At 45.7% G+C, this 18,838-nt stretch overlaps 1 protein-coding gene across 1 annotated transcript; it reads left to right on the top strand.

The window, feature by feature from the left end:
* The first annotated feature begins 9,550 nt into the window (after positions 1 to 9,550).
* On the top strand, positions 9,551 to 12,746 carry TCF23 (transcription factor 23). The gene is made up of 3 exons (XM_007938858.1): positions 9,551 to 9,772; positions 10,453 to 10,695; positions 12,567 to 12,746. Exons 1-3 carry the CDS (start codon positions 9,551 to 9,553, stop codon positions 12,744 to 12,746), a joined length of 645 nt encoding a protein of 214 aa, XP_007937049.1.
* Positions 12,747 to 18,838: the final 6,092 nt, after the last annotated feature.

The following is an 18,838-nucleotide window of genomic DNA, read 5'->3' as shown; positions in this document are numbered from 1 at the left end:
AAGAACAAGGCTCTGGGAATTGACGGAATACCGATTGAGATATTTCAACAAACGGATGCCCCATTGGAGGCACTCACTCGGTTATGCCAAGAGATTTGGAAGGCCTGGCCAACTGACTGGAAGGGATGGCCAACTGACTGGAAGAGATCCATATTTGTACCCATTCCAAAGAAAGGGGATCCCACAGATTGTGGAAATTATAGAACAATATCATTTACAATAGTTACCAAAAAAATAAAATACTTGGGTATTAATCTTACCAGGGACAAAAACACCTGTACAAAGAAAACTACAAAACACTACTTCAAGAAACCATAAGAGACCTACTTAAATGGAAGAACATACCATACTTGTGGATAATATCAGTACTACCCAAAGCAATGTATACATTCAATGCAATCCCAAACCAGATCCCATCAACATTTTTTAAGGATATGGGAAAACTATTCACTAATTTTATATGGAAAGGAAAAAAACCTTGGATAAGCAAAGCACTATTGAAGAAGAAGAACAGAGTAGGAGGTCTCACACTCCTGGATCTGAAAATCAACTATACAGCCACAGTAATCAAAACAGTGTGGTATCGGAATAACGACAGACACATAGACCAATGGAATAGAATTGAGAACCCAGAAATAGATCCATCGACCTATGGTCAGCTGATCTTTGTCAAAGGGCCAAAATCCATTCAATGAGAAAGAGATAGTCTCTTTAACAAATGGTGCTGGCAAAACTGGTTATCCATTTGCAGAAAAATGAAACAAGACCCATACCTCACACCATACACAAAAATTAACTCCAGATGGATCATGGATTTAAATGTGAAACCTAGAACTATAAATGGAAGGGAGACTGGGCAATCTACTTCTGTAAAGATTTACCACCTCAGAAACCCAAAGGGGGTTGCTAAGAATCAGAATCAACTCAATGGCAGTGAGTTTGGTTTATATATTATATATATAAAACGTTCCTCATGGGAAAAAATTTAGGGGCCCTAATTTATGGCATAAATAGACTATCAAGCATGTTTTGGTTACCCTAGTGCCCCTCTGACAGGAATATAAATGGAATGGCTTTAACACACAGGAGTTTATTCTCTCACAGTTTGGAGGCTTTAAGTCCGAATTCAAAGTGCCAGACTCTAGGGCCTGGGTGAAAGCCTGACAACCTTGGGTTTCAGCTTTGCCTCCTGCCCCGGCCCACTGAAGCTGGAGGCTTTTCTTCATTCAGACAGCTGCTGGGTGCTAAGGCTGACAAACCCAAGGTTGACAAGTAAAAAGGCACAGTCTCAATGTTACTAAACAACAGAACAGACCATTGATTGAAGTCCACTGAAAGTCCCAAGGTTGGCAGAGCATGGCAGGCTGCTGAACAACGACATGGCTACATGCAGAGTTCAAGTGTGCCATTAGCGAGAGACCATTTCCCAAGGCTTCTCCTTATATATGGGAAGTAGAACACATCCCTAAAGCAGCTACTTAGCTGCTTGTGGTAGATCCCACCATGGGGCTGATTACCAGTCTCATCATGGGGAATAACTACCATCAGCTACCCAGCCACTCAACCAGGCCCAGCCCAAGGGGACACACAAACTTAACTACCACAAAGCATAAAGCAAAATGCACAAACAACAGAAGATAAACTAGATGATTGAGACCTTCTACAAATTAAATGTTTATGTGCTTCAAAAGACTTCTCCAAAAGAGTAAAAAGACAATCGACAGATTGGGAAAAAATATTCAGCAATGACATATCTGACAAGGGACTTATCTCTAAAATTTATAGAAAACTCTAACACTCAACAACAAAAATACAAACAATCCAATTAAAAAATGGGCAGAAGACATGAATAGACACTTCACCAAAGAAAATATTCAGGCAGCCAACAAACACGTGAAGAAATGTTCATGATCATTAGCCATTTGTAATTGTTGTTATGTGCCACAGAGTCGGACCCAACTCATAGCAACCTGTCCTTGGGTTTACGAAGTAGATTGCCCAACCTTACTTCCAAGGGTTGGCTGGTGGGTTTGAACCGCCAGCCTTCTGGTTAACAGTCAAATGCCTTAGGCACTATGCTACTGGAGCTCCTCATTAGCCATTAGAGAAATGCAAATCAATACAACGAGATACCATCTCACCCCACCACTAATAGTGAAGTTCAACAACACAGAAAATAGCAAATACTGGCGAGAATGTGGAGAGAGTGGGACCCACCCTGCTGATGGGACTGTAAAATGATATAACCACTGTGGAAATCAGCATGGTGATTCCTTAAAACTTTGGAAACAGAAATACCATTTGATCTGGCAATCCCATTACTAGGTATATATCCTAAAGAAGTGAGAGCCAGGAAAAGAACAGATATATGCACACCCATGTTCATCGCAGCACTATTCACAATAGCAAAGAGATGGAAACAACCTAAGTGCCCATCAACAGAGGAATGGATGATAAAACTGTGGTACATACACACAGTGGAATACTATGCAACACTAAAGAATAATGCAGAATCTGCAAAACACTGCATAATGTGGGTGAACTTGAAGGACATTATGCTGAGTGAAATAAGTCAGTAACAGAAGGACAAATATTATATTAGGTCACTATTGTAAAAAGTCAAGGAAAGTTTTATATATGGAAGGACACTTTCTTTGTTGGTTATCAGGGAGGGGAGATAAGGGGAGGGAACACAGCTAGAAAGGTAGAGATGAGTATTGATTTGGGTGAAGGGAAGGAAGACGTAGCCAAAGTGAGTGATCAACATGGTGGCACTGAGGAAGAAGAATACACAGAGAGATACACAAAAGTACAGACAACAAAGATAAACCCTTTTACATATGCAATACTGCATTGTCAATGTAACAATCTATGGGTAAATAGATGGCTAGACAGGCTGAATGATCAGATATGTCTAGGCAAAAGGGAATATAACTATGATCATATATATATATATATAAGCTCTGGTAGCATAGTGCCTAAGGCATTTGACTGCTAACCAGAAGGCTGGTGGTTCAAACCCACCAGCCACTCCTTGGAAGGAAGTTTGGGCAATCTACTTCCGTAGTGATACTGCCTTGGAAACCCAAGGAGGGGTCGCTATGAGTCCGGTCTGACTCGATGGCACATAACAATAACAACAATATATATATATATATATATATATAGTCAGAAGGGACCATTCCCTGGAGAAGGATATCATTCTTGGCAAAGTGGAGGGTCAGTGAAAAAGGGGAAGGCCCTTGACAAGATTTATTTACACAGTGGCTGCAACAATGGACATACATAGCAAGGATTATGAGGCTGGAGCAGGACCAGGCAGTGTTTCATTCTGTTGTACATAAGGTCGCTGTGAGTGGGAGCCAACTTGATGGCACCTTACAACAAACAGCCGTGACCTCTTTAATAATTATCTTAACCCAAGAATACACAGACAATATAAAAGAACTGATTAAACAAGGAAGCAAGCAACCAGAGGTGGGAGAAGATAGAGGCCTACCACATGAAGGTCACCATGATCACCAAGGAAAGAAGCTGAAAGAGACAAAGACCTTCCTCCAGAGCCCACAGAGAAAGAAAGGCGTCCCTTAGAGCCTGTGTCCTGAATTTGGAGTTCTAGCCTCCTAAACTATGAGAAAACAAATCTCTGTTTGTTAAAGCCAAATAATAATAATAATAATAAAATACACAGACAAGGCAAAGATGAGAAGGCAAGAAAGGACAGGGAAGCTGGGAGGACGAAAACTGGGAAGGCAGGCTAGAAATGGGCAGAGTGCTGACACATTGCAGGGATAGCAAATCAATGTCATGGAACAAATTGTAGAAATTGTGGAATGGGAAAAGTAATTTTCTGTGTAAACTTTGACCTAAAATACAATAAAATGTTTTTTTAAAATACATAGACATTTATGAAGTAAACTATAACATGAATAAAGGATATAGAAGGTGATCAGAATAAAGGGAGAAACATTGTATGTTTTTGGAAGAATTGACTGTGGTAGTTAAGGTTATGTGTCAACTTGGTTGGGCCCGATTTTGAGTGGCTGGGCGGCTGGATGTAGTGAGATTGATAATCAACTCCATGGTGGAATCTGCTGGAGCAGCTGAGTAGCTGCCTTAGAAATGTGGTCTGCTTCCTGTATATAAGCAGTATATCAGGAGAAGCATTGAGAAAGGTATGCAGCTTTTTGGCACGCTTGGACCCTGCATGTAGCTGAATCTTCATTTAGTAGCCTGCCATGTTTCCTGCCAATCTTGGGACTATCTCTGGACTGGAACCAGTGGCCTGCCATGTCGTATGGTAATATTGGGGCTGTGCTGTTCTCTTTGTCAGCCTTCGGCTTGTTAACCTCAGCAACCAGTAGCTGCCTGAGTGAAGAGACACCTTTAGCTTCAATGGGCCAGGAGCAAGAGGCAAAGCTGAAGCCCAACCACAGTCGAGGGGCTTTCACGCAGCCCCTAAAGCCTGGCACTTTGAACTCAGACTTCTAGCCTCCTAAATTGTAAGAGAATAAACTTCTGTTTATTAAAGCCACCCATTTGTTCTGTTAGAGTGGCACCAACTAACCAAAACATTGACTTAAAAGTATTTCCATAAGGTGGAAATACTCTCCAAGTTAATTCACTGATTCAAGAAAATCACATTCAAAACATCAGTTGAATTTTTTTTAGGAACTAAACTTTTTCTAAAGTCTACATGGAAAAACAAGGATCTAGAAATAACTAAGTCAAACTTGGAAAATAAGATTAAAGAGGGCCATCTTGCCCTACCAAATATTAAGACATGGTACAAAGTCATCGTGGTATCAGGATTGGAGGAAGAATCATTAACAACCTGAGATATGCAGACGATACAACTTTGCTTGCTGAAAGTGAGGATGACTTAAGGCACCTACTGATGAAGGTAGAAGAATACAGTCTGCAGTATGGATTACGTCTCAATAGAAAGAAAACAAAAATCCTCACAACTGGACCAATGAGCAGCATCACAATAAATGGAGAGAAGATTAAGGTTGTCAAAGAATTCACGTTGCTTGGTTCTACAATCGATGCCAATGGAAGCAGCAGTCAGGACGTTAGACGACGTGTAGCATTGGGAAAGTCAACTGCAAAGGAACTGTTTCAAGTGCTGAGGAGCAAGGATGTCTCCTTGAGGACTAGGATGCGCCTGACACAAGCCATGATATTTCCAATCGCCTCGTATGCATGTGAGAACTGGACAATGAATAAGGAAGACCAAAGAAGAGTTGATGCTTTTGAGTTGTGGTGTTGGCGAAGAATGCTGAAAGTACCGTGGACTGCTAAAAGAACTAACAGATCTGTCCTGGAGGAAGTGCAGCCAGAATGCTCCCTGGAAGCAAGAATGGCCAGACTTCGTCTCACCTATAGAAGGGACCATTCCCTGGAGAAGGATGTCATGCTTGGTAGGGTGGAGGGTTGACGAAAGAGGGGGAGGCCTTCAACGAGATGGATTGACATGGTGGCTGCAATGATGGGCTCAAGTATAGCAGGGATTGTGGGGCTGGCGCGGGATCGGGCAGTGTTTCGTTCTGCTGTGCGTGGGGTCGCTATGAGTCGGAAACAACTCGACAGCACTTAACAACAACAACAACAAGAAGTCATAATAATAAAATCAGTGTGACATTTTTTTTAAAAAAAGGAGGTTTGCTGGTTTGATAGAGCCTGGTGAGACCCTTGAGACTATGGCTCCTAGCTACCCTTTCAGGTCTAGAATTGAGCTCATTCCTGTGGCTTCCAGCCAAACAGTAGACAAGCCTATGTAGTAAACATTTATATCAGGTAGATACACTACTTGGAGTGATCTCCCACGATCAATCATGGGAAAACAGAAGGGCAGTGTTTGCACAGGGAGACAGTGTGGAGGGGAGTGCATGGGAGGGAAGGACACAGGGAAGAGGAAACTATGGGGAGGAAGTGGGAAGAGAGCTTTTTTCAGGAGAGAGCATTTTGGGGAACTGCAGTCAACATCATGAGACAAAATGTCTATGAACGGCTGTATGGAAAATGAATTTGCTCTGTGTACTTTCACCCAAATCACAATAAAAATTTTTTTAAAAATAGAGCTCAAAAAAAGAAAAATCAGTGTGATACTGGCTCAAACATAGACAAAAGGATCAATAGAACAGAACAGAGAACTTGAAAATTGACTCAATGTATGATAAGATGGGTAACTGCAAGTAAAGGGGAAAAGGGTGGACTCTTCAGTAGATAATGTTGGGGAAAAAATCTCCCTGTATGAAGGACAATAATACTGACTCTTTAACAAGCATCACACACAAAGTATGCTCAAACTCACCAGTAATCAGATAAAGTCAAACTAAAATAGCAACAAGATCCCCTTATAGCTATTTGACTGCAAAATTAGGAATCTGGTTAATACTGGGTGTTGGTGAGGATGTGGGGCCCTAGAATGCCTCATGCAGTGCTGTTGGAGGTGTCATTCTGAATCTCACACTGGCAGTATTTGGTTGATTATTCCAGCTCTCTGCTTCTTGACATATGTTAAGAAAAAACTTATATGGGTCCCATGAGGGGACATGTACAATGGTTTTCATGATAGCATTGTTTGGGGTGATGAGGAGCTGGAGGCTGTCTAGATATCCATCCCTGGGGGTCTTGGTGGTCCAAATGTGAAGGGAGCACACCATGGAGTACTCTGCAGCAGTTAGAAGCAATGAACTTAAAATCAGGTTGAATGGAGGAAGTAAGTACTAGAATGGAATAAATAATACAATACCATTTACATAAATTTAAAATTAGTACATGCAACAATACACATAATCCAATAACCCACATTATATTAGTTCTCTATTGCTGCTTACCCAATTACTTCAGAACTTAAGATACATTTATTATCTCACACAGTTTCTCCGAGTTGGGAATTCTGTGGATCAGCACAGCTTAGCTGGATGATTCTGGCTCAGGGACCCTCAGGAGGTTGCAGTCAAGCTATCAGCTAAGGCTGCATCTTCTGAAGGCTCAACTGGGGCAGGAGGATCCACTTTTGAGGTGATTTACTCACATAGTTGGCTAATTCATGCTGGCTGTCAATGAAAGGCCTTAGTTCCCGGCCACAAGGGCCTCTTCATAGGATTACTTGAGTATCTTCATGAAATAGCAGCTGGCTTGCCCTAGACTGAGTGATCAAGAGAAAGCAAGGAAGAAGATGCACTATCTTTTTATAACCTAGTTTCTTTCTAGCAGTCTGGCCCACACTCAAGAGGAAAAGAATGAAGCTCTACTTTTTGAAGGCAAAGTATCAAAGAATTTGTGTACATATTTTACAGTTATCACAAATACAACAAAAAAGAGTATACATTAAACACTTTGGAATGGTTGCCCATGAGGAGAGAGAATAATGGGAATGGAATAAAAGAAAAGAAATGGAACAAAAAAGGAAGGAGGGAAAGAAAGTTAGGCCCCATGTGTACTACAGATGACAAGATGCCGTGAATGTATGTTCAATTCTCTGCATTGGAAGTGGAAAAAGAAAAAGAAAATTTATTTTTTTTTGTGTGTATGTATCTTTTCACTCTCCTGTCTATATATTCATATAAGCACATGAACCTTTACATGTCTATCTTTTGTTGTCTGGTGATTTTCACCTGACTGAGATCATATGCATACTGATCTGCAGCTAGTTTTTTTCATTTAACCATGTACCTTGGGAAGTTTTCATGTCAGTAAACAGAAGTCTGTCTTGTTCTTTTTATTACTGCATAATATTCCATAGTATGCATTTGCCAAAATGTGTTCACTCACTTTCCTGTTGATGGGCATTCAGCTTGTTTTATTCATCTTTCTTTGTTCCTTTCTCTTTGGTGGGCTGGTATTCTCTCACTGTAACCACATTCGCCTTTGTTTCTCTGTCTTTTGTTTATCTTCTCTTTACATATCTTAGTTTTCCCTGGAGTTCAAGATTGAAGGGCAAGGGACATAGAAAATGAATTCTGTTGCAGTGAGAGATTGTAACTTGAGTGCAAACAGGGCTACTATGTCAGATTTGTTATTCCTTTAGCCTACCTATATAAGGAGCTCTGGTGATGCAGTGGTTAAGGCACTTGGCTGCTAACCAAATATCAGTAGTTCAAACTCACCAGCCACTTCGCAGATGAAAGATGAGGCAGTCTGCTTCCATATAGATTTATAGCCTTGGAAACCCTATGGGAGTCACTATGAGTTGGAACTGACTCAATGGCACTAAGTTTTGTTTTTTTGGTTACCCGTAGCTAGCTATTTAGAGGCTATGATGCAACTCAGCAAACATTATGGTCCTTGCCTTCAAAAATTTGATGTCTAGCATGGGGACAGGCACATGAGTGACATATGGGAGGAAGAGTAACATTGTACTTAAGAGCCAGGATGAGACTAGCCTTCCAAGTCTGGCATCCATGAAGAGACATTTACAATGGACTTTTAAGGATTCACTTAAAAATATAAAGATGGCAATACTCTCCAAATCAATTCACTGGTTCAATGAAATCCCACTCAAATCATCAGTTGAATATTTTTAGGAACTCAATAAACCTTCTCTAAAATCTACATGGAAAAATAAAAGTCCAGAAACTATAAAGTCAACCTTGAAAAATAAAATTCACTTTCTTCCTACCATACCACTTACCAAATGTTTGACATTGTGACATTGGGTAAGTTATTTCACCTCCCAATACCTCTGTTTGTCTATCTGTTAAGTGAAGATGTCTTTTTTTTTTTTTTCCTTATAAATTTGTTCTGAAGAATAAACAGGATAATACATGTAGGTAAAAATACATAAGCTAATACAACAGCACAGTTCCTGCCACATGATGACCTGTGAATGTGAACTATTAGGAAACAAGCCAGGGAGAAGAAATAATCAAACAAGGAGATGTGGGCTCTGGCTCTGTGACGTTTGAAGAAGTTCTCACAAGTAGAAGGCATAATCAAATGATAGGTAGCATTCACTGGGCAGCACTGGAGGAAGAGACTTCAAGAGGATGGAAAGGGACAAGTAAAAGCACTGGGTTGGAAGGTGGGGAATGGCACTCTAGCCTGGAGGGCCATGTTGACAAAGGAGAGGGAAGGCCATTTAGGGATGTGTGCAGAGATGAGCACAGAAGAGGAAGGTTCAGGAACTCCTGCTCCTTGTTGTCACTTTCCCCTTACTGTAGACTTGAACCACAAAGCTGAAGTCATAGGTCCCCCACAGGACCACTCTGAGGGTCAGGCATGGTTCCGGGAAGGAAGATTCCTTCCCACCACCCTCTGGCCTTCTTCAGCCTGGATCTCCTCCCAGGGCTTGGCCACTCCCAGCATACAGCACTCCCACCCTGCAGCCTGGTTACTGGCAGGCGGCTTTTCGCGGGGGCTGCTCCTGGTGGGCGGTTTTCCCAGAGCAAGGAGTGGAGCAGGGCTGAGTTGGCGCCAGCTTCCTCTGGTATAGACATTACTGGCTGGATGACCAGCCTGCCCCAGCTAGCCTGAGCCCAAAGGCTCCTGCAGGCACGGAGTCCCAGTTCTGTGGCTGTAGCACTACACCCCAGGGTGTGGCATGTCACAGAGGGAGGTCAGAGGGGCACCAGCAATGCCAGGAGTGGGGCTTAATCATGCCAAGGCCAAAGCTTGGGTCCTGTCAGGCATTGGCAGGAAGAGAAGCCGCCTGAGCAGAACAAGGCAGGACCTGTGGGAAGAGACAAGCTGGAGCAACCACAGGTGGAGCAGAGCTGCCTCTAGCCCTGGAGGGGCCAGGGCTAGGAGCCTGACTTGTGGCAGGGTGAGGAAATACTGGACTTGGGGAGGGCACTGGGGGAGGAGAGGTGAGATGCTACCACTGATGACAAAGCCTCACTTGGTGTTACCATTCTCCCCTTAGGTGCCATTCTTGGGGTGGTTGACATAAATCAGAGCTGGTCTTAACCAGAATGCAGAACTCTGTTCTCTTGATGAGGAAACTGAGGCCCAAGTGGGAGATGTCAGTTTCCCAAGGTCCCACAGCAGTAGTCAGCGTCAGGGCCGGGATTGGGCCTGTGTGCTTTGACCCCTAGCTTAGAGTCCTTTCCTCTAACACTACTGTCTCTTCATCTTGGGGACTTTATTGGGTCAAAGGTCAACCTGACCACTTAGGGTGTGGCTCTGTGCTCTACTGGGTACCTGGATAAGCAGGATTCAGACTTTTGGTGGGATGGGAAGATGTAATGGAGTATTCGAAAAAGCACAGGACTCTCGGGATCTGGCCGAGCTTTGCCATCCTGTTGCCATCTGACCATAGCCAAGGCCTTTCATTGGCTATAAAATGGGGAAGGGCTGAGTGGGACAAACAGAGGCTGAGGGCCTTTGGTCTCTGCTTCTCAGCACTCTACTACTCTGGCAGCAGACCTCACACGAGAATGCTCTTAGAAATTGAAGGCAGACAGTGGTCCAGGTCAGACCCACTCATCAGGGTCCTCTGTGCAGAGTGAGGCCAGTCCTGAGAATGCTGCCCGGGAGCGGAGCCGGGTGAGGACCCTGCGCCAAGCCTTCCTGGCCCTGCAGGCTGCTCTGCCTGCCGTGCCACCTGATACCAAGCTCTCCAAGCTGGACGTGCTGGTACTGGCCACCAGCTACATAGCCCACCTCACCCGCACTCTCGGCCACGAGTTGCCTGGACCCCCCTGGCCACCCTTCGTGCGTGGACTCCGCTACTTGCATCCTCTCAAGGTAGGCCATGGCTTAGAGTGGGGGTTCTTGATACCTAGGACCTTGGGAAGGGGCTTTGGGATGGAAGCGCACTGGATTTGGGCCCCCTACCCTGGGCAGAGCTGACATTAGGGCCAGTTGCTTTCTGCTCTCTCAGAGGGAGAGGAGCCAGGCGGGTGGCCCTCTGTTTCTCATGGAATGGGGGTGGGGTGGCTGGAAATGGCTTCCTGAAAATGTGGTCTCTCCAAGAGGAGGGGAATTCATGGAGGCCCAGGACTCTGGGGCTCTTGGTGTGGGAGGAAAAAAAAGAGCAGGTTCCAGGGCTGGGGCCTAGGGAGGGAAACGGCACCTAGAAGAGTCCTAGAATTCTGGGACAGCATTCCCCGTTATACACTGCCGTGGTGTCCTCTGGACTTCTGTCACGGGGGAATTCTGCCCTCTGGGAGAACAACAGTTTAAGAAAGCATCATTCTAGAAGTAGCCAAGTTTAAGGGTCAGTGTTGGTGGGGAATAAAGGTAGGGCTGGGGATGAGGGACGCATTCCCAACCCCCACTCTTTCTACTCCCACATGCACCCACAGTCCAGTCCTACAGACTATGACCTGACTTTCCTGAACTTTAGTTTTATTATGTGTAAAATGAGAGATAATACCATGAACCTTACTTCTCTTCTAAGAGTATGAAATGAGCTCATGAATTAAAGATATAATTAACAGTAGTCACCATCACAATAACAATTGCCATTAATTGGGTGCTGAAAATATGTCAGGAGCTGTGCTAAGTGCTTTAGTGTATTTTTCTCTTCTAATCCTCGCAAAAGCTAAATGAGGACCATATTACAGGTGAAGAAATGGAAGCTTAGGGAGATTGACTGACTGCAGTGGTATCTGACTTCAGACCTCATGCTTACAGCCATTAAGCAGGCTTGGGAGACAGTACAGTAAGGAGCTGCTTGAAGAACAAACATACTGTGTTATAAAAAAAGGGCCATGTTTGTCCTCTGATGATAATATTGTTGTGGATTTAACTTTATTAGTATGGAGGATACTTTTCCTCCCTTACATACTGTAGTTCTGAAATGTCTTGAGACTTGAGATTTTTTTCTTTCACGCACATATAGCTAAAATGCAAGAATTTGAGACTAAATAAGAACAATTCTGAAATGTCAGGGCAGTGACCCTGGGCTGGGGAGAATAGTTTTCTTACCTAGGAAACAGCACTCCAGGTAATGGCCTTGCATATAGTAAATGATCGATCAATATGTTGAAAAATGGACAGATAAGGGGCCAGGTTAGGTCTAGAACTCTGGCAGATTCCTACATGGGGTATTTAGCCAGGGAGCAGTGCTTTCTCAGCCCCCACGTGGAGTGCTGTCAGAGAATGCAGACCTCAGCGCAGAGCCAATCTAGCATTTCTGGGACTGCTGGAAGGGTAGGCAATCCTTGGAAGACCCAGCTGAGGGGGAGTGGGCAGCACTGACATAGATCTGGGGCCAGCGGCACCTGGGGCTTGGTGGTGGGCAAGAGAGGGCCAGGGTCACTTAGTGTCAGGGGGAGCCTCTCCTTTACGAGCTCCACCACTCTCCCCATTGCCCAGTCCCTGGCTGTTTTCCACTCGCCCAGACCACCTGAGCTCCTGCTACCTCCCTCCCACTGTGTGGGAGCTTGTCTCAGGATCCTCATCTACTTAGAAGCCTCCTTCTGGGCCTCGCAGCCAGACTCTGGGTGGTCAGGAGACTGTATGATGCAGAGAGCACTGTTACAGAGCCATGGTGACTGGGAGTGGGGGACAGGGAGAGATGCTAGGGAAGGCCAAGTTTTTGTGTCAAGGTTCTGGATGACAAGGGATTACAATAGTGAACATTCCTTATTTCCCATCCCTGTGTCTTGCAGAAATGGCCAATGCGCTCTCGTCTCTATGCTGGAGGCCTGGGATGCTCTGGCCTTGACTCCACCACAGCTACTACCTCGGGCCAAAGAAAAAGGAATGCAGAGGCCGACCCCCAGGTCTCTGGAGAGGCAGATGCTCTCCTTCCAGCCAGCCCACTCTCTCCAGCTCTTGGTGATAAATGACCATCACACTCACCCTTCTCTCCCAGACTGACTCAAACTCAGGGACCTGGATTTTCTACCAGGCCCTACCTGTCTTCGTTCTCTCAGCCACTGGATCCCAAGCTCCAGCACACAGCCCGGGGAGCAGGTGGGTGCTCATGGTGGTTGAGAGTACTCAGAGATGCACTAGGATAGACATACACACCCCAGTGGTTCTTCTGTGACAGCTAGAAGGGAGTGTGAGAGAGAGAGCCGTGCGATTTCTCTACAAACCTTGTGGAGAAAGCAGGAAGACAGAAGCTGCTGCACGAATGAGGTGGGGGGTGTGGTGGGGGGGAAGCTAGGATGTCAACAGCGCTGGATGCTAACAGAAAAGCCAGAGATCAGATAGGCTCTTGGCAGGTGGAAGTCTGAACAGAAGTGGGCTGGGCCACACAGCTAGCGAGGAAACTGAAGAGGGAATACACTCTCTTATTGCACTAGGGCTGTTTACTCAAAGTCAGAGGCAGCCAGGCATCTAGGAGTCTTGTCTCTCTCTGTGTTATGGGTCTCTCCAGCTGCCTCTCATCCCTGTATTTTCTTTGCCCTGGGCTCTGTACCCTTCTGCCCTTTTCTTGACATTAGTTATATTTACAGGTTCAACCACAAAGCTTACATTGCTTACATTCCAGTTCCCAGAGAAATTTTTAGATAGTCTTAGCTATCTCGTTTAAGGCACTCTGATGGCACAGAGCCTAAGGCATTTGACTACTAACCAGAAGGTCAGGGGTCCAAACCCACCAGCTCCTCTGTGGAAGGAAGATGGGATAATCTACTTCTATAAAGATTTACTGCCTCAGAAACCCAGTGGGGGTCGCTATGAGTCAGAACCAACTTGATGGTAGTGGATTTGGTTTCAGTTTTAGCTGCCTAGTTTGAGAAAATATGATCCTAGAGGCAGTTCTCCCTAAACTACCAAGCAGCAACTTAAGGCCTGGCATATGAAGGATATTGAGAGCTTCAGTGACTCCATCAAAGGACCCTAAAAGAAGAATGTTTATCTTTTCCCAGGGAATCATAATTACAGCCTTCTCTTTCTATCATGCTAGAAACCTAATCTCCAGGAAAAGCAAGATAGGGCTGGGTTTCAGTGGGTTCCTTGTATGATTTTATGGTTTTTGCCTAAGGCTTCACTGGGGTTAGTTCTAGAATCTACCTACAAATTAACTCCCTAGGGAGTTAACTGAAAGCCTGGGGTTCAAGTCCTCCCCAGAGGCATTTGCCCCCCAGCTTCTCCCTCAGTCTTGCCCCACATTGTCAGCTGTCTGCTAAAGCTTTCATGAAACTATCTCTGGTTCTGAAGAAATCATTTGAGGACAAATCACAGAGCCTACAGATGCTGAGAGTAACTTTCCCGACCAGGTGCGGTTTCAAACCTAGTACCTGAACTCCAGACTGGGAAAAACAGTGCCAGTTGCCATCCAGTCAATTCTGACTCAAGGCTACCCCACAAGTGTCGGAGTAGGACTGTGACCCATAGGGTTTTCAACAGCTGATTTTTTTGGAAGGAGATTGCCAGGAGTTTCTTTTGAGGTGCCTCTGGGTAGACTTGAACCCCAGGCTTTCAGTTAGCAGCTGAATACTCTCACCATTTAATCACCCAGGGACTCCTCAGACTGGTGCCTTTTTGTTAAAACTTCAGCACCTCAGAGAGGAATGGGATCTGCAAGGCAGACTAGAGTCCTAAAAGGGGCATCTTTAGACAGAAGCCACCATCAGGCAATAGTGAGAAAAGGGGGGTTTCTAGGCAGGCTGGGAGTGGCTTGGGGTCTGGGTTCTGGTATGATGAGCTGCTGTTCCACCACAGGACTGGCCAGGCAGAAATGGGGCCGAGGGGATGACTCAGGCAGCTGGGGTGGAGATAGAAAAGGGGAAACAGAATGTCCCAGGGCCTGCGTTGCATGGGATGTGGGAGGGCAGCTGAATTGTGGCCGTGAGCCAGGAGAAGGCCTCCGCCAGGGCTGAACCCATAAATCTGCCTGGGCCCAAGTATCTGCTGAGGAACCCTGGAGATCTTGTCCAGGGCTGTTTCTGGGCAGCTGCATGGGGGCAGGCAGGGGCAGAGGCCAGGTGTGGGAGGGTATGAGCACAGTGTTCTTCACAAGACCATAAAAGTCCAGCTCAGATGTTCTATTTTCAAAGTCTGATAGTCTTTCTGGTTGGGTTTGAGGAGGAGCAGATGAATTTCCTCCTGAGTTGGCAGCACCCAATCTTTTTCGGGGGATGAAGGGAAAACCAGCCTAGGGTGTGCACATGTGTTGGGAGATTGCCCGATAGTATGGAGTGCCTCCTGATAGCTGAGTAGGCTTTGGTTTGGAGTTTGCCCTGCCCTTCCCTGCTCAGACTCAAGGTTTACTGAGTTATATCATACCCATTGGTAATGTGGAGGTGACCACATTACCCTGGTAGACAAAACCAGCAGGGCAAAATAAAGATAAAACTGGTGGGGGGCTGGAGAAGGGTGAGTCCCCACCATACAAAAATTTAAGGCAGCTTTGGGCTATTTCCAGGCAGAGTTGTTTTCCTTGATGCCCAGGACAGTCCTGTGGGATCCAGAAGCCATCTTCTCCAACCCAAGAGCTGCCAGCACAGTCAGGTCAAGGGACATAGGGACTGTGATGGGGCAGATGGAGCAAATGTAAGGACCAGGGGATGACTGGGAATAACCAGAGGAGGAACTGGCCCCTCCCTCCTCACCAACTTCAAGGCTGCCCTTGAAGAAACATTGGTGAAGAGCCTTGGATCTACAAACGAACCAGAACTAGAAGTAACCCTCTTTGTCTCCATAGCAGAGGAAGGAAAATATCTGTTCACTGGAAGCCAGGGACTTTTTATTCCAACAAGGAGTCAGGGGGGAGTGTAGTGAACAACAGCAGTTATAGTTAGCAGGGACAGCTGAAATTTGGGTCTAATGACCGCTTTTATTTCCTAGGAACTAGGATAAGTAGGATAGAAACCCCCAAAGGAAACAGGAGCAAAGGTGGCAACATGACACTCAGGTGACATGGCTCAGGAGCCACAGGATGCTTCTCCATGGTGGGTCTGGTCCTTTGGTCCTCTCACATCCCCTGCCCCATCCTCACATGCCATGACTCAAGGTGAGGGGACATGAGGGAGAGAAAAACCTGCCTGCTCTCTCTCATGCAGTTGGAAGTATGTGTCCTTTCTGACAAGCAGCAGGGTTGTAGGAGAGAGGCTGGGACGGGGCTGTGGTGGAGAAGCAGATTTGGCCGGGGAGTTTGAAGTGTTAAGGTTGTTGTTAGCTGCTATCAAGTCAGCCCCCAACTCACAGCAACCCCATGTGCAGCAGGATTAAACCACTGTGATCCATAGGTTTTTCATTAGCTGGTTTCCAAAAGTAGATCACCAGGCCTTTCTTCTGAGTCTATCTTAGTCTGCAAGCTCCACTGAAACCTGCTCAGCATCATAGCAATACGCAAGCGTCCACCAATGGATGACTGGTTGTTGCACATGAGGACCATTGGCTGGGAACTGAACGTAAGTCTTCCACATGGAAGGCAAGAATTCTACCACTGAACCACTGCTTCCCTCAAATATTATGGTAGAGACTGTAGATTTTGCTATACTGGAGACTAGAGCAGTTAGTAATAGAAGATCTAATCTCAGAGAAATTATTTTTCTCTTCCTCTAAGAGGAGCCTAGGAGTTTGGTGTAGTGCCTAAGGCACTTGACTGCTAACCAGAAGGCTGGTGGTTCAAACGCACCAGCCACTCCTCGGAAGGAAGGTTGGGCAATCTACTTCCATAGTGATACTGCCTCGGAAACCCAAGGAGGGGTCGCTATGAATCTCTTCTCACTCGACGGCAGTGAGTTTTAAGAGGAGCCTAGCTATGATTAGTCAGATTGCATTGTCCTCTTCCTTTTGCGGCACAAGCCCTAAACGCAGGGCCCCTACGAGCTTGGTATTCCAGATAAGGAGTTGACAAACTAAGGCTGGTGGTCTGAATCTGGCCTCCCATTAGTTTTGTAAATACATTTTTTATTGGAACACAACCACACTCATTCATTTACATATTGTCTATGGCTACTTTCCTGCTACTGAGTAACTGTGAGGGAGACTGTATGGCCCATAAAGCCTAGACTATTTACTATCTGGCTGTTTACAGAAAGTCTGCTGACAGTTTGCTATAGATCAGAGGTATTCCAAGTGTTGTCTAGGAACCCTAGGGGGCCCTGAGACCCTTACAGGGGATCTAAGCAGCTAAAACTGTTTTCATAATCCCAAGATACTATTTGCCTTTTTTACTCTTATTATTACAAGAATGTAGTAGAATTTTCCAGAAGCCACATGATGTGTGATCTTTCAACAGATGGAACGTAGAAGCTGTTAGGAGAATCCTGCTGTCTATGGAGACTACATTAAAGATATTTGTAAAAATGTAAAGCAATGCCATTCTTCTCTCTAAATGTTTTCCAAGGTGGAAAATGATTATTTTCATTAAAAAATATTATATATGTTCACATATAGTGGGTCAGTTAATGTTATTTTAAAATAAACATTAATAACTTTTCTCTTGTTTAATGTCTGATATGGTAAATATTAACATATGTAATGCACATGAGCAAAACTTCTTTGGGACACTACTTTTTTAAGAATGTAAAGGGTTTTGAGACCAAACATTTTTAGAATTGCTGCTGTACAGTAGGTTGGTGATGGTCAGAAACTCCTATCCCAGTCCACATCTTACATTATGACAGCTCTACCACCTGCCCTAGAACAGACACATTGAATTGGTCCTCATCTTTGGGGCTTGAGGAAAGGGGAGTGACTGGTCCAGTGTAGAGAGGATTGAGTCCTGAGTCCAGATCACAGTGCGATCTCTTGGAGGATGAAGGTGGGGCTGGTGCCCTGGTGGGCTGAACCTTCCTCTGGCACTGCGAGGGCCTCCTTTTCTCGGCTGCCCCACAGCACACCATTACTCATCTTCTCTGGAAACAGACAAGTGTCCATAGGGAGGTCCTGGAGAACACGTAAGACTAATGAGAGTGTGGGCTGGAATGAATATGAGGCAAAGGCATGGTGCAGGGACTAACACAGACAAGGAAGAGAGACTCTGCTGGGATCCCTGTTAGATGGAAAATCAGGACGGCCAGAGGGAGGGGGTGAGCAAGGGGAGGGGAGAGAAAGGGAGGACCACAGCACAAGGCAGAGGGAGAGCAAGGCTGTGGGATGGAGATGGGGGTGGTCGGCACTCTACGCTCCTCTCTGGGCCTCAGAGCCTTCTCCCGCCAAGCCAGAGCTCCCTGTGGAAGAAGCTGGGGCAGCTGCATGGGGCAGCTTCCATGTTCAGGGAAGAAACGAAAGGGCGTTGGAGAGAAGGAAGGAAACTGGAATGTCAGGTAGCAGTTTGTGGAGAATAGGTGGGAGAAGGTAACATGGCAACACAAGTACTACCTGGCTACAGCTTTTGCAGGGAAGTCGCTCCTGGCAGGACAAGGGCAGGAGAGCAAGCAGCTTTGGTAACACAGGGTAAATGGTCCGAGGGTTCAGGGTCCGGCCTCGCATGCCTCCTAAAGGCAAAGGTACTTCTGAGTCTCCTATAGGATGGCACTCCATACCCAGCAAGCCTTCTGTCCTCCAGGGCTCCACAGTTCCCACGCCCTCAGCTCAGCTTCTAAATCTTAGCCAACAATCTTCACTACTATAGATACCAATAACTAGGAGAGGGTCTCCTCCAGACTCCAGGTTCCCTGAACCCTCCCTCAGCCCCTCATTGCTTCTCTGGGCTCCCATACTACATGTCTCACCAGTGAATAGACTGACAGGCCCATGACGATGACTGTGGTAGAGTAGTGGGCACTAAACTGCAAGTACGACAGGGAACAGAGCTGCAGTGGCCCTGCGGGCCTGGGGGAGCACAGGGATATTCAGCACCAGGCATTTCTTAGTTACCTAGCTCCATCCACCTACAAGGGCCTAACATCCAACACTTCTCTAAAGCCTCTGGTGGCCCATCTCCTGGACAACCCCTCAGAAATTACAATCTTCCTAAGCAGAAAGTGAGCACATTCATTTGGAGAAGGTGGTCAAGGGCATCAGTGTGGTGACAGTG

This window comes from Orycteropus afer, unplaced genomic scaffold, assembly GCF_000298275.1.
Source record: "Orycteropus afer afer isolate SDZICR_OR568_19922 unplaced genomic scaffold, OryAfe1.0 scaffold00054, whole genome shotgun sequence".
NCBI lineage: Eukaryota > Metazoa > Chordata > Mammalia > Tubulidentata > Orycteropodidae > Orycteropus > Orycteropus afer.
Note: the sequence above shows the minus strand (reverse complement) of the source record. Positions and strands in the feature narration are given on the sequence as shown.

Excerpts from the sequence above, each read along its gene's own strand:
- TCF23 (XM_007938858.1), top strand. The coding sequence starts at position 9,551 with ATGTCACAGAGGGAGGTCAGAGGGGCACCAGCAATGCCAGGAGTGGGG. Across the intron at positions 9,773-10,452 it reads GGAGCCTGACTTGTGGCAGG|AGTGAGGCCAGTCCTGAGAA; the intron begins GTGAGGAAATAC and ends TCCTCTGTGCAG. Across the intron at positions 10,696-12,566 it reads GCTACTTGCATCCTCTCAAG|AAATGGCCAATGCGCTCTCG; the intron begins GTAGGCCATGGC and ends TGTGTCTTGCAG.